The sequence below is a fragment of the Lolium rigidum genome, chromosome 7, assembly GCF_022539505.1.
Source record: "Lolium rigidum isolate FL_2022 chromosome 7, APGP_CSIRO_Lrig_0.1, whole genome shotgun sequence".
NCBI classification, from domain to species: Eukaryota; Viridiplantae; Streptophyta; class Magnoliopsida; order Poales; family Poaceae; genus Lolium; species Lolium rigidum.
The window spans coordinates 9,333,996-9,347,947 of record NC_061514.1 but is presented as its reverse complement, the minus strand read 5'-3'; the positions used below and the strand labels follow the sequence as shown (position 1 = coordinate 9,347,947).

Here is a 13,952-nt window from a genome sequence, read left to right as displayed (position 1 = left end):
ACAGTAAAAGTTTCCTTTACCAATTCCACTCTTCAATAGCGCTTCACTCCCTCGCAACGGCGCCAGAAAATAGTCTTAATGACCCACAAATATAGGGGATGTATCGTAGTACTTTCGATAAATAAGAGTGTCAAACCCAACGAGGAGAAAAAGGTATTGACGAGCAGTTTTGATCAAGAATTCACTGTAAACACTAGCAAACAGGTTTTCATGGGTATTTGGTATTGCAAATGAATAAAGTACGAGTAAATAAAAGACAGTAAGAATAATTGCAGCGAGTGGCCCAATCCTTTCTAGAGCAAAGGTCAAGTCGGTTGTGTTACTTATTATGACTAAACGTTCCCGAGGACACACGGGAATTTCGTCAAGTGCTTTCGCTTCACGCAGCTGAATAATCTTTATCGGTTTGGTAGGTGTTGTGTGGGTGAACCTATGCTAATGCATTACCCCAACTTGGACCAATGCATACTTGTGATTATACCCCTTGCAAGCATCCGCAACACTACAAGAAAGTAATTAAGATAAATCTAACCACAGCCTTAAACTTTGAGATCCTACACTCCCTCGTGCAGTGGTTTCCTACCGGGGTTTGGGTTTCCGTCACTCCCGCAACCCCACAATTAGTAGCCAAATACACGATGTATTCCCCTAGGCCCATAAAGGTGAAGTATGATGTAGTCGATGTTCACATGACACCACTAGAAGAATCACACCACAACTCAAATATCAAATCGCTAAATATTACTCAACATAGTTCCACTACTAACATCATGACTTCTCCCATGTCCTCAAGAACTAAACGAACTACTCACAAGACAGCATACGAATCATAATCAGAGGTGATATAATGATGAATAACAATCTGGACATATACCTTAATTCAACGGTTTCACTCAATAGCATCAACTACAAGGAGTAATCAACACTGGGAAAGTTTCCCCTATGAACTAGACAAGTATCAAACTCAAAATATTACAGCGGGACGGAGTGGAGACGACGGTGATGATGGTGCTGGTGGTGGAGATGATGATGATGATCATCCCGATGAAGTCCAACTCGATGACGGTGGCGATGGCGATGATTTCCCCCCTCCGGGAAGGAGTTTCCCCGGCAGATTTCTGCCTGCCGGAGAGCTTTTCTCTCTCTGTGGTTTTCTGCCTCGTAGCGACGGCGGAATATTTCTCTCTTCGCTCCCCCTCTGTTTAGGGTTCTCGGGGGATGAAATACGCGACGGTGTCAGGAGTGGGCCAGGGCCACCACACCATGCCTAGGCGCGGCCAGGGGGTGGCCCGCGCCTAGGGGTGGTGTGGGCCCCTCCTGGCCCACCTCAGGCTCCCCTTCTGGCATCCTCCGTCATCTGGAAAAATAGGATTTTCAGGATATTTTCTGGGAATTGCTGATCATCAGAAATATGGTGTCTTGACGGTCCTTTTTCCAGCAGAATTCTGACTCCGACAGTTAAGTCTCCAATAATCATCAAACATGCAAAATAGATGAAATAACATAAGTATCATCTCTAAATATGAAATATATCAATGAATAACAGCAAATTATGATATAGAATAGTGATGCAATTTGGACGTATCAGTCTAAGCCAGTGAAACGGGTTCTGTGGTGCATATCGCGTCGCCTAAGGACTAACCATGGATTTTTTTTTATCCTGTAGCGTTTGAGGCGCCTTTAGTGACGAAAAATCGGACCTTGGTAAAAGAGTTTTGGAATACCGTTGTCTGCTGACGTATGCAAACTTACACATAGCAGACGCCGTTATCTGGCCAGTAATGGTGTTAACTGGTTGAAGATCTGTGGTATAGCATGTCATAAAACTTATTATGAACAAAAAAAAAGATATGACAATAAAAAACATCTTTATTTATTTGTCTCTAGGCACATATCCAACAAAAAGTCCATGCCAATTTTCTCGCATATGCGAGGATCACTGTGGTAATTGAAATAAAGTTAGGACAACTTTTATGGGAGGGAGTAAGATATATATGGTGGTGGTGTTGAGTGCCGCGCGCCACACGTCCTGATCCGGTAACAGTAAGTCTTCTACAGGAGAAACGGCTTCCGGTAGATGTCAAACTCTTCCGATGCGCGTAGCTGGGGCTCCTGAAAAGCCGATCCAAAAGATCAGTTAATTAGATGGACATCCAACTGTTAGCATAAGAATGGCGGCAGCTTCATGTATGTCAGATGAATTTTTGTTAATTACCGGGCTCATCTCGGCCCGTATCGCGTTGATGAGGCGACCGTAGGTGGTGTTTGGCTCAGACTCCAACGCTCTGATGAAGTTGTAAGTCATGGCGCCGCCAACTACGGGGGAGGCTGAAGTTGTGCGCGTGTTTTGGCTGTCTCTGCAGCCGCTGATCGATATCGCGAGTCCTCCATTGGTACCCTTGGACGTCTCCGGTCGATGGTTTTCCCATTGCCACTGCCCGGTTCTTGATCGAAGAATATATATATAAAAGAAATAGTACTATTAATTGTAAGATGCGCACGGGCGATGATGATGATGATGATAATTAATCCAGTAAGTACGTACGTACGTACGTACCTTGATAGTCTGCGGCAGCGGTAGGGGAGGTCAAGCACGACGGTGTCGCTGCTGTTACCGGCCGTGTCCACCAAGGCGTGGAGCTTGACGCCCGGGCCGAGCGGCCGTACGATGGTCTCGTTGATCTCGTCGTCCGGTATCACGCCGCTGTCCTCGAAGTCGAGCGGGCACAGCGCCTTGTCGAAGCTGCGGGCAGAGAAATGAACCACCAGGGACATGGCGTCACCGGTGTTGCAACCCTGCACCAGCCACCGCATCCCTAGCCGGATGTTTTTCATCGTCGGCATGCAGTTCGGGTCCCCCTCCTCCGCTGTCGATCGATCGACCAACACAAATTAAACAAAGGTTGAAAGATTTCGAGTTGCGCCCGTCGATCGATCGCTAGCTCGATCATGGTGTTGGTTGAAAGATTTTGTTTTGTTTACCTGTCAGGCGGAGGATGCTGTCGCTGAGGAAGCCGAACCTCTTGCGGAGCAGGTAGCTCATGGTGTTGACGTCGTTGACGCTCCCCTTGAGCTCGTACTTAGTATTGCTGTAAGAGATGCCGACGAGGAGCGCCCGCTTCCTGCCCGGGGGCTCGCGCGGGTAGCTAGCCGGCAGCCAGTCCCCAGACGACGACGGCGGCGCCTGAGGTGGGAACATCAGGGAGTAGATCAAGCCCTTGAGGAAATCTTCAAGGCCGCTTGTCCGGCGCTGGATGGACGTCACGTGGTCGCATAGTGGGCAGCGGACGGAGCGCGCGCCCGGCGGCGCGGTCAGGTACGCGCCGCACTGGCCGCACATCATCGCCCGTGGTTCCCTCATGCTCGCCGTGCTCGACATGGGGGCGCAGCTTGCAAGTATGCAAAGTTGGCAGCCAAATCCAAGGAGGTGCAGGTCTGCCTATAGGCCAGGCGACATGGAAGGAGCATGCAGCATTTTTATCAACTCATCTCTTTCCATTAAATTCTTTCTGGATGCTAAAGTCCCTTTCGGTTCGGCCATGCATTGATCGATAGCTTTAATTTATTCTGATCGAGGACCGCCACTTGATGCCTAATTTATCTTTTCTTTTACAAGGATGCTTAATTTGTGGGTAAGATGGCATCTAGTCGGTGTTGGTATATGTTCGGTTTTGATGATTCTCAGTTCTCAGTCGACTCTAAAACCGTTTAATTTTGTCCTGATACACTAGTGGAAAATATGGTTTTTATACCGGTTTGGGAGTACCTTTAGTCCCGGTTTGCCTTATCGCTGTTTCTCTGCCACAGCAGAGGTTTAGGTTTTGTTTAATTAGGGTTTTGGTACGGTGTTACTTCGGATAGGGTTTTATATATGTAATCCACTCATCTATAACTACGAGCATACACCATTCAACTATAACTACGAGCATAAATATAGAGTTGGTAGGTACTACGAGCATGCAGCCTTTTTGTAATATGACTGTCTGATTCTAATGAAGTAGTATATGGCTGTCTGATCCTAATGAAGTATTATCCGCGCAGACGCATCTATTATCTAAATTTGATGAGCGGGATGGGTCGTTAGATGGGTCGGTCTGTTTAGGTCAGGTCGCTGAAATGTACACATCCGATCCTTCCGTTGCGGCGCTGAGATGCCCACACGTGATATGCTGGCCTACTGAAACCGAGTACGAGTGTGTCCTGATCTTAATTAAATTGCACAAATCCACAACTTCAAACAAACTGGTTCAGGAAACCAAATGTTCCACAAAAGAGTAAAGCAGCGGTAATCCTACACCTACGGAAAACTACTTACGGACTAAACTTACAGATGAACATGGCTTTATACAGTTGGTGAGATCCGGTGGTTGCTCCGAAAAATACTCACGCGTATGGATCCATGGCTTGCCACATCAGTCTGTAAACTGTTTTGTAAATAAAATTGCCCGTAGGTGTACCATTACTCGTAAAGCAGACATAGTCTACTGCATTGTCTGTTGAGTGCAGGTAAGGGGGGAAATAACTCAAAACAACCCAAGATCGAAGGGCCGGAAATGCAATGCAGCAGGCCGCCATGGCATGCATGGTTTTGGAACGTAACCGGGGTCTTAATTTAAATCTGATCTCAGTTTCCAAATCAAAAGATAGCTCACCAAAGAATACTAATAGGCTCGACCCACGCAATCAATGTAGGGTCAATCAATATACTCCCTCCGTTTCTTTCTATAATTCCTATAGATTTTTGGCATTTGTTTCAGAATATAAGGTTGTAGCTGGGCTCTTTTCCAATTACCCCCTCCACATGCGTGAAAAAAATCCATACAAAAAGGAAATAATTAATTGAGATTCCTAATGCATGACCCCAACGATTCCTTAGATTTAGGAAGCAATATTTTTATATCCTTAATATAACCTGGCTGCACATATATGGAGAGTCAACCAGAGAGATTTGTGGGATTTGTTATGTTAATTTAGGAAGTTACCGATTTCTCTCATTTTACTCTGATCTCAAATCGTTAATCTGGGGGGTCTTGTGTAAAGAACACTCTTGTGCTAATTTCCGTGCCAAAACACTATAGGCACTATAGAATGGAATGGAGGGAGTATATTACTGTATCAAGGACCAACGTAACCGATGTCCACATCCAACAACCTTGGCTCGCCCCCACCACCGGCCTGAAGAACAAGACGAGGAAGAACAAGAAGAAAGAGATCGAGACGATGGTGTCCAGCTCCGGTCGCCGTCGACGCACCAGCGCCAAGCGCAGCCTCGCGGACCGCCGCGTTCACGAGAACCTGAAAGAGTGCGAGAAGCTCCTGGGGAAGCTGATCAATTGGTGGGAAAATGACTGCCACCAAGACGACAACAACAACAACTCCGGCGGCCCCAACGCCGAGATCTCCAACGACGCCGCCCGCCGCCGCGCTTACGAGGATTGGTCGGAGGTAGAAATCACGTTCGACAAAGGCGACTGCCAAGACATATCCGACCTATCCGGCCGCAACCCGATCGTGGTCCAGCCCGTCATCTCCAGCCACAGGGTTCACGACGTGCTCATGGATGGAGGGAGCGCTAGCTCTAAACATCCTCACCACCAAGATGCTCGACGAGATGCATATCTCCCGAACTGAGATCAAGCCGTCTTCCGGTAGCATCTCACCTTCCTCATTCATCGGGCAGATACGGCTCTCCGTGCAGCTCGGCTCGCCTGACAATTTTCGAATGGAGGTTGTCCTATTTGACGTGGTCGAGAACGTCGACGTCCCTTTCACCGCCATCTTAGGACGACCAGCTATCGCCAAGTTCATGGTCGTCTTGCACCATGCTTATCAGTGCGCCAAGATCCCAGGACCCTATGGAGTCATCACACTTGCGAGCTCATGGTCAGGACGAAATCTCTAATAACCATGACCCCCGTCTGATGAGGACATCCCTACCACACTACTACCTCCGTCATTACAAGATGAAGACGATCCTGCTGTGAAGATCAAGTCCAATTGTCAACACCCGGATTTTTAAGTCCAGATGGCTATTATGCCATACATCGCAATCCCAGAAATATTGTTGTTGCGAGACATAACAGTTGATATCATAAAGTCATCATTCATTACAAACCATAGTCGTCTTACAAAAGTAGATCACATGATCCAATATTACAATAATAGTTGATCTATTGATCAACGAACATCACAAATAGAGGAAGCGAAGTAGTAGTGGACTATCTAATCCACATGCCAACGCTTGACGTTAGAGAGGTTCCTAGTTGTTGTAGACGTCCTGCTGGCCGTCATCTTCATACTGCTGCTTCTCTTCATAGTCTGGCCATTTGAATAGCCAGGGACACAGTCGTGAGTACTTTTAAGGTACTCACAAACTAATACTGGTGTAAGTACTATCAATTTTATTAAGGGGATGCTAAGCTCTAGGTTTATTTGCATAAAGCCAATTTTAGTTCATAAGCATTTAATAAAAGACTCTTCATTTGCTAACTAACTCAAGTGGAAACATTAGTGTCATTCCCACAACTCAGTTTTGATTCAAGTCAAGTTCACCATTTACCTTTCAAGTTCAAGTCACAAGTCACCCTTCACATGTCACATTTTTGAAAATTGGTCTGATGACGGAACAGTATGGCCTTTCCAACCGTCCATACCCGTGGACACGGCTATTCGAATAGGTTTACACTCTGCAGAGTTTGTACTCTTGTGCCACAACATTTGATTACATCTGTCAGGGGTAACCCTGAATAATCGTAACTCAGTGCGCGGAACATGAACCATAACCTTTCACTTACATATCCTAGTATAGGCACCTCTCCCCATTAGCTTGACCTCCCAGTGAAGATAAACCGTCAGCCTGGGAACTGCACAGGGCTTCGGCCGGACAATCACCTCATTTCACGTCATTTCACATCAGTTCACTTTCAACGGAGGCAGCCTCGGCATAACCCCTATAACGCTTGTTTAGAGGGAACCCATACTAAGACACATAAACTTCTAGTTAAGCCCTATCCATAATCAGGTATTGTGGGGGTACTAAATAATTGGAATGGTATCGCATCCGAACCCAACCATCAGTTTTTATCAAATTCATCATGTCATTCAAGTCATATTCTCCTTCAAAATCTTTCAAAGTCATTTCATTTCACATGTTCCCATCTAGAGTAGTCCCTTTTATTTGTTAGCACTAGAAACTAGTCATGAGGGGTACTGACTAGCTTTGATTGCTCTAGGCTAAATTTGATACTCTTGTAGTACTCTATATTTAGACCAAAGTTAACTATAGAAGCAAACTTTAATAATCAAAGTAAAAAACTTGTAAGGATAAAACTTGGGATTGGATCATGAAACATAAAGTAATAGGTGAGTGTGCCTTGCTCTGGTAGAGCTTTGCACTTTGCAAGAATATTAGCTTGCCTTGGTTGGTCTACTGATCAAAGTGGTCTTCTTCTCCCTGGAAGTAGACCTCCTCCTCCTCCTGGTACTCTTCGGTACTAGCGTATAAAAACGGATACGAGGTAACAATCACCAAACAAAGTTTAAGAGCTAGACTAAGCACACAATTGGTTCCCACAAGCTATTCTAGCATCACAATATTAGTAACATCTCAATTAAATAATGTATGAACCCATGTTGACCAAGGTCAACCATTCATAATCATCATTTGGGAAAATGATTTAAATGAGGTAAAAGTACCTCATGCAATTTATCACTACCATAATCATAATTTAATATCACCAAATAATTCAATATGGGATTATGTAGACCATGGTTACTACCTCATATTGAGTTACTTGAGACAAGATTTAAATGAGGGAAAACCTCTCATAAGATTTAATAAATAATTTTGGATAATTTAAATGGACTAGAAATAGCCATAGAGCCATTTCCTATTTTACCCCATGATCATACAAAGTAACTATGTGATATTTTTACATATTCAGATTGACAATATGAAGTGTGATTTTTGAGAGTTGGAATCAACTCAAAATCATTTTTGGTTGATTTTTAATAATTGTTTGATGTTGCAAAAGGCCCTGCCTTATTATTTTTGTCACATTAATTCTACAAAAGATCAAAGGTTGAGACTAGTGGGGTTGGGTAGATCTTTTCACAAGCTTTCCAACCATATAAAATTCATCAAATTTGGTTTAGCCAATTTGATTCTATTAAATTTTGAAAAAGCATATGTGAGCAATTTTGATTTAAATCAATTATTTGAATTTGAAAACTTGGGCCAGCGCGGGAAACTAACTGGGCCGAAACGGTTTAAAAACGGGAAAGCCAGCCCACCACGCGTCTCGCACACGTGGGCTGCCTGACATGGTGGGCTCCACCTGTCAGCGCCTATTTACACGCGAAGCGGTACGGGAAAGCTGGGACGCACGATTAGGCGTTGATCCAACGGATCAGGGCCATCGTCGTCGACATCGAGAGAGGGGTACTGGCGCGGCGCAGGTGGGGGGTCGACGAGCTCACCGGAGCTCTGGTGATGGTTGGCAGTGTTCGCAAGGACGTTGTCGACGACGGCGAACCTCCTGGTACCGGCGGCGTGTCCTGGGGCGGCTCCAATCGACGGCGAGCTTCCGCGGCGGCTCACGGCTCCGACGGTGAAATTGACGGGCTCTGGTGGCTAATCGAGGAGGGGAGGTGGTCCAGGAGGTTGAGAAGGAAGAGGGGAGCGAGGTGGTGTGGAAGAAATGGGCGCGGGCGTGCCCTTTTTATAGCGACGGAGGGAGGCAGGGTGCGGCGGTGAGGGTCGACAATGGCGCGGGCGTACAGGGCGCTAGTGAGCTAGGCGAGGGCTCGACGCTGTTCAGCACGTCCGTGCGGTTCTCCTGGCGGCAATGGCGCGGCTGGGCGGTGCCTAACGCGGTCGGGCGCTTGCAGTGTTCTGCGCGTCCGTGGCGGGTCGCGTTTTCTTCTCCGGCGACGGCGGGCGCTGGTCGGGGAGAAGTGGTTGTCTGGCGTGTTCCTGGTACAGTGGTGAGGCTCAGTGCATAAGCGGGGGTCTAGGCGAGGTGCGAGTCGACGAGGCGACGCGTGCTCTGGCGCGCCCGTGGGCGGCGCCCATGCCAACCCTGGCATGCCCTGGACGTCGTGGGCTCGGCGTGTTCTGGTCGCTGATGCATTCCTCTCCGACCAAGGCTAGTCCAGGCTGGTTCAGTAGAGCAAGGTGAAGCTGGGGGACAAGGTTGGCGAGGCTAGAGGTGAGAGGGGTGAGAGATGGCATGTTGCATGTGAGGCATGGCCGGCATGGCAATGACATTGCCTTGTCTGCCCATGTCTAGGGTGACAAGGTGGGGGCAAAGTGTTGGAGGGGACAAGAGGATGGTGTAGGATCAAATGAGGATCAATATTTGTACAGGACACTGTTTGAAATAGTGTTTTGTGTCTTGTGTGATTCCTGCCCACCAAGTGTTCGACACAATGGCCGCAAGAAGGAAAATTTTGAATTTTGGTTTGAATTTTGGTGGAGTTGATTCATATAATATTTGGCACACAATGGTGGTGGTGTTCAAAATTGAGTTGGTTTGCAAGAATTCAAAATGGGCATAATCTTGTTTTTGTTTCAAAGTTGCTACTTTGCTTGATCATCATTTGAAATCTAGCAAGAATTTGCAGGGGTGGTTTTGAGCAAAGTTGTTCACCTTGATGTTGTCTTGGATGAGGTGCAAAGAGTTGAGTTTGTTTAGTTTGAAAATGTGCCAATATAGGGGCTCAAAGTAGGTGTCAAGTTAAAATGGGCAGATTTGACCATTATCTCATGTGAGCATAATTTGAATTCAAATTTGATTTGATTTGAGTTTCTTTGATTCAAAAAGTGTTATTAAGTGTTTAGTAACATTCTACAACCAATGGCACAAGCCAAATTGGCCTAGTTTAAAGATTTGCAAAAATGGCCATAAGCACATATGTGCATTTTATGTTTTTATTTTCTTTTCCCTTTCTTTGACCAAGGGTCTTTTTTTTGAGTTCATGGAGTGTTAGATTAAGTTTATTAAGGGTTTCAAACCATTTGGTCCAAGTATAATGGCATAGGTCAAGATTTGGTATTATGGCTATGTGCCACATATGCCTCTATGCATATTTTTATTTTATTTTTGTTTCACATTGGATTTAGTTGGTAGGCACTAGGTTAGGTTTGTGGAGGTTTTGAAAACCATCTAATAAGGTAGAACATGGCATAGTTGATTATTTACAATAATAGCCATAGGCTTACATAGCCCTTTTCTTTTTAATTTAATTTTTTTTCTTTTTTTTATCTTGAATGGTGAAATGAAGAGTGAGGTTTAGGGTTTTGGAACATTTAATAAGCATACCAACAATCATCATGGCAATAACACAAGGATTAGGTATGAGCACTATGCATAGCCATTGATTTAATAAAAGTTTTTGTTGGTTCTCATTTTTGGAAAAAGGAAATTCATTTTCTTCTTTGTTTGAAAATTTGGGATGTTACAAACCCTTCCCCCTTAGACAAATCTCGTCCCGAGATTTTAAGAAAAGTTAGGTTCCTAAGAGAGATTGGGCAATTGGATTAACAGGAGAACATACTTGGCATGGCCTGAGGTGCTTCCTGTGCTTCTGTTGCATTCATGTGGTAGAGGCGGCCGTTGCGGTTGTTCGAGTTCCTTCTAGCTGCGAAACGGCGCTGTTGCTGGGCAGGTGCAGCGGTATTGGGGGCAGTCTTGGCTAACCTTTTGGAGCACTCATTGGAGTAGTGACCCACAATTCCACATTCATAGCAAGTGATGGTGGACTTGTCCTTGGGGTTGACGGGAACAGCGTTGCTTCCAGTCCTTGGGGCAGTATTGGGGTTGTTATTGTTGCCATCAGGGTGGTTGTTGTTGTTGTTGGGGTTGTTGTTGCTGTTGCATCCGGGCTTCGGGGGTCCTCCATTGTTGGTCTAGTTTGGGCGGTATGTCTGAGCAGGTGACTTGTTGTTTCTTGGGACAAATCCTCCCGGTGAATTGTTGCGGTACTTCAGTACATTGTTGGGTCCATTCTGGTTCATCATTCTTCTCTTGCGGTTCTCGTTGGCTTGGTGTAGCTTCCCTTCCATCTGTATGGCTGAGTCCACAAGGGCTTCGAGGTCAGCGAATGGAATGTTCACTAACACAGTTTGCATCTCGTCATGCAGTCCGTTCAGAAATCTCTACTTCCTCTTCTCGTTGGTGTCGGTCTCATCGGGGGCGTACCTTGACAGAGTAAGAAACCTGTCGCGGTATTCCACCACCGACATCCTTCCTTGCTTGAGTTCGCGGAACTCGTCTCTCATCTTCTTGATCAGTCCTTGGGGCACATGGTATTTGCTAAACTTGAGCTTGAAGTCTTCCTAGGTCATCATTTGTCCGGCATTCGTTGCGCGGGCACTTGTCCACCAGGCTCTGGCTGGTCTTGCTAAGTAATGAGTGGCGAACAGGACTTTCTCTGCGGCTTCAACTCCCTCAACTTCTAAGTTGTTCTCCATGGTCTGGAGCCAGTCATCAGCATCGAGCGGTTCTTCTGTCTTGCTAAACATAGGAGGGTTGGTGTTCTGAAAGTTCTTGAGTTTTGATCCAGGGTGATCATGGTTTCCATGGCCTTGATTGTTCTGAGCTATCTGCTGCAGTGCAGCTATGTTGGCTTGTCTTTCAGCTCTTTCATTCTCTCGATCTACCAGCATGGTCTGCAGCAGTTGCATCATGGCCTCTTGGCTGCTGTTGCGAGTTGGAGGGGCCATCTGAACATGGAGATAGATCATGAGATAAGAGGGAATTTTCTATGGCTTATTTGGGTTAAGTTTAAAAAGTTCAAAACTTGAAAACTTGAGTAGTGTTGAGGGGGTAAAAACCAACAACACTTTTTCATTCATACCAAACATCACATATTACAAAGCTAACACACCGTTGGTTTTAAGAACCATTCATTCGCTCTACGATACAAGGGGACAGATACAAACTCACACCTACTGAAGTGCTTTAGTGATACTACTCTTCATCCATAATGGTGGTTTCTTCTTCTTCATGGGTAATGTGCTTAGCGAAAGGCGCGGGCGTTGTCCAACTCCTTGCGTGTCTTGTGAAGCAGGAAGTCCAGGCATGCGACATAGTAGTTCATCTCCGGGTGCGGTGGCATGGTTAGTGGTCTTCCCATGGGGTCATGTCTTGGGTAGTAAACAAAGCGAGTGTTCTTGATCTTGTTCTCATTTTGTCCACACAAACGGGCAATTGCTTCTTGCATGGCTTTGGCTATTCCATCCTTCCAAGTGTTCCCTGTTACAGAAAACCATATGGTTTCCCATATTGGGGCTCCAAGCTTTTCTCTCAGATCTGCAGTAACTTCCCAACGAGGTGGTTTTCCCGACTGATTATTGAGTGGTATTCCGAAGAACTCGGGATACGGGCGTCCTAAATATTCAACTAGTTGCTTCAAATCCTTCTCAAACATTAGGTTTCCTCCGTGGCCAATCTGGTAGGACTCACATTTGTACTCCATCTATGAACAATGAGTATGAGTAAGTTAGAGAAGTGACCAAGTGTACCAAATTTTATGTAGAATTTACAAAGAAAGGTAGAGTATGGATTTCTCTTTTGAAAAGATCTCAAGGATAAGAGTGAGAATAAGTTTTCATAAATATTCACTTCATTGGTTTTGAAACTAAGTTTTTCAGACGTCCACTCTAACTAGGGTCTCCTAAGGTCAAACAATGGCTCTGATACCAACTTGTCAACACCCGGATTTTTAAGTCCAGATGGCTATTATGCCATACATCGCAATCCCAGGAATATTGTTGTTGCGAGAAATAACAGTTGATATCATAAAGTCATCATTCATTACAAACCATAGTCGTCTTACAAAAGTAGATCACATGATCCAATATTACAATAATAGTTGATCTATTGATCAACGAACATCACATATAGCGGAAGCGAAGTAGTAGTGGACTATCTAATCCACAGGCCAACGCTTGACGTTAGAGAGGTTCCTAGTTGTTGTAGACGTCCCGCTGGCCGTCATCTTCATACTGCTGCTCCTCTTCATAGTCTGGCCATTTGAATAGCCAGGGACACAGCCGTGAGTACTTTTAAGCTACTCGCAAACTAATACTCGTGTAAGTACTATCAATTTTATTAAGGGGATGCTAAGCTCTAGGTTTATTTGCATAAAGCCAATTTTAGTTCATAAGCATTTAATAAAAGATTCTTTATTTGCTAACTAACTTAAGTGGGAACATTAGTGTCATTCCCACAACTCAGTTGTGATTCAAGCCAAGTTCACCATTTACCTTTCAAGTTCAAGTCACAAGTCACCCGTCACATGTCACATTTTTGAAAATTGGTCTGATGACGGAACAGTATGGCCTTACCGTCCATACCCGTGGACACGGCTATTCGAATAGGTTTACACTCTGCAAAGGTTGTACTCTTGTGCCACAACATTTGATTACATCTGTCAGGGGTAACCCTGAATAATCGTAACTCAGTACGCGGATCATCCACCATAACCTTTCATTTACATATCCTAGTATAGGCACCTCTCCCCATGAGCTTGGCCTCCCAGTGAAGACAAACCGTCGGCTCAGGAACTGCACGAGGGCTTGGGCCGGACATTCACCTCGGTTCACGTCATTTCACATCAGTTCACTTTCAACGGAGGCAGCCTCGGCATAACCCCTATGACGCTTGTTTAGAGGGAACCCATACTAAGACACATAAACTTCTAGTTAAGCCCTACCCATAATCAGGTATTGTGGGGGTATTGGAATGGTATCGCATCCGAACCCAACCATCAGTTTTTATCAAATTCATCATGTCATTCAAGTCATATTCACCTTCAAAATCTTTCAAAGTCATTTCATTTCACATGTTCCCATCTAGAGTAGTCACTTTTATTTGTTAGCACTAGCAACTAGTCATGAGGGGTGCTAACTAGCATTGATTGCTGATACGTCTCAATCGTATCCATAA

At 45.2% G+C, this 13,952-nt stretch overlaps 1 protein-coding gene across 1 annotated transcript; it reads right to left on the bottom strand.

The window, feature by feature from the left end:
• Positions 1-1,551: 1,551 nt before the first annotated feature.
• On the bottom strand, positions 1,552-3,379 carry LOC124670864 (metacaspase-1-like). The gene is made up of 4 exons (XM_047207333.1): positions 2,983-3,379; positions 2,558-2,867; positions 2,216-2,444; positions 1,552-2,112 (listed from the first exon to the last, which is right to left on the bottom strand). Exons 1-4 carry the CDS (start codon positions 3,377-3,379, stop codon positions 2,053-2,055), a joined length of 996 nt encoding a protein of 331 aa, XP_047063289.1. The 3' UTR covers positions 1,552-2,052.
• Between the last annotated feature and the right edge of the window lie 10,573 nt (positions 3,380-13,952).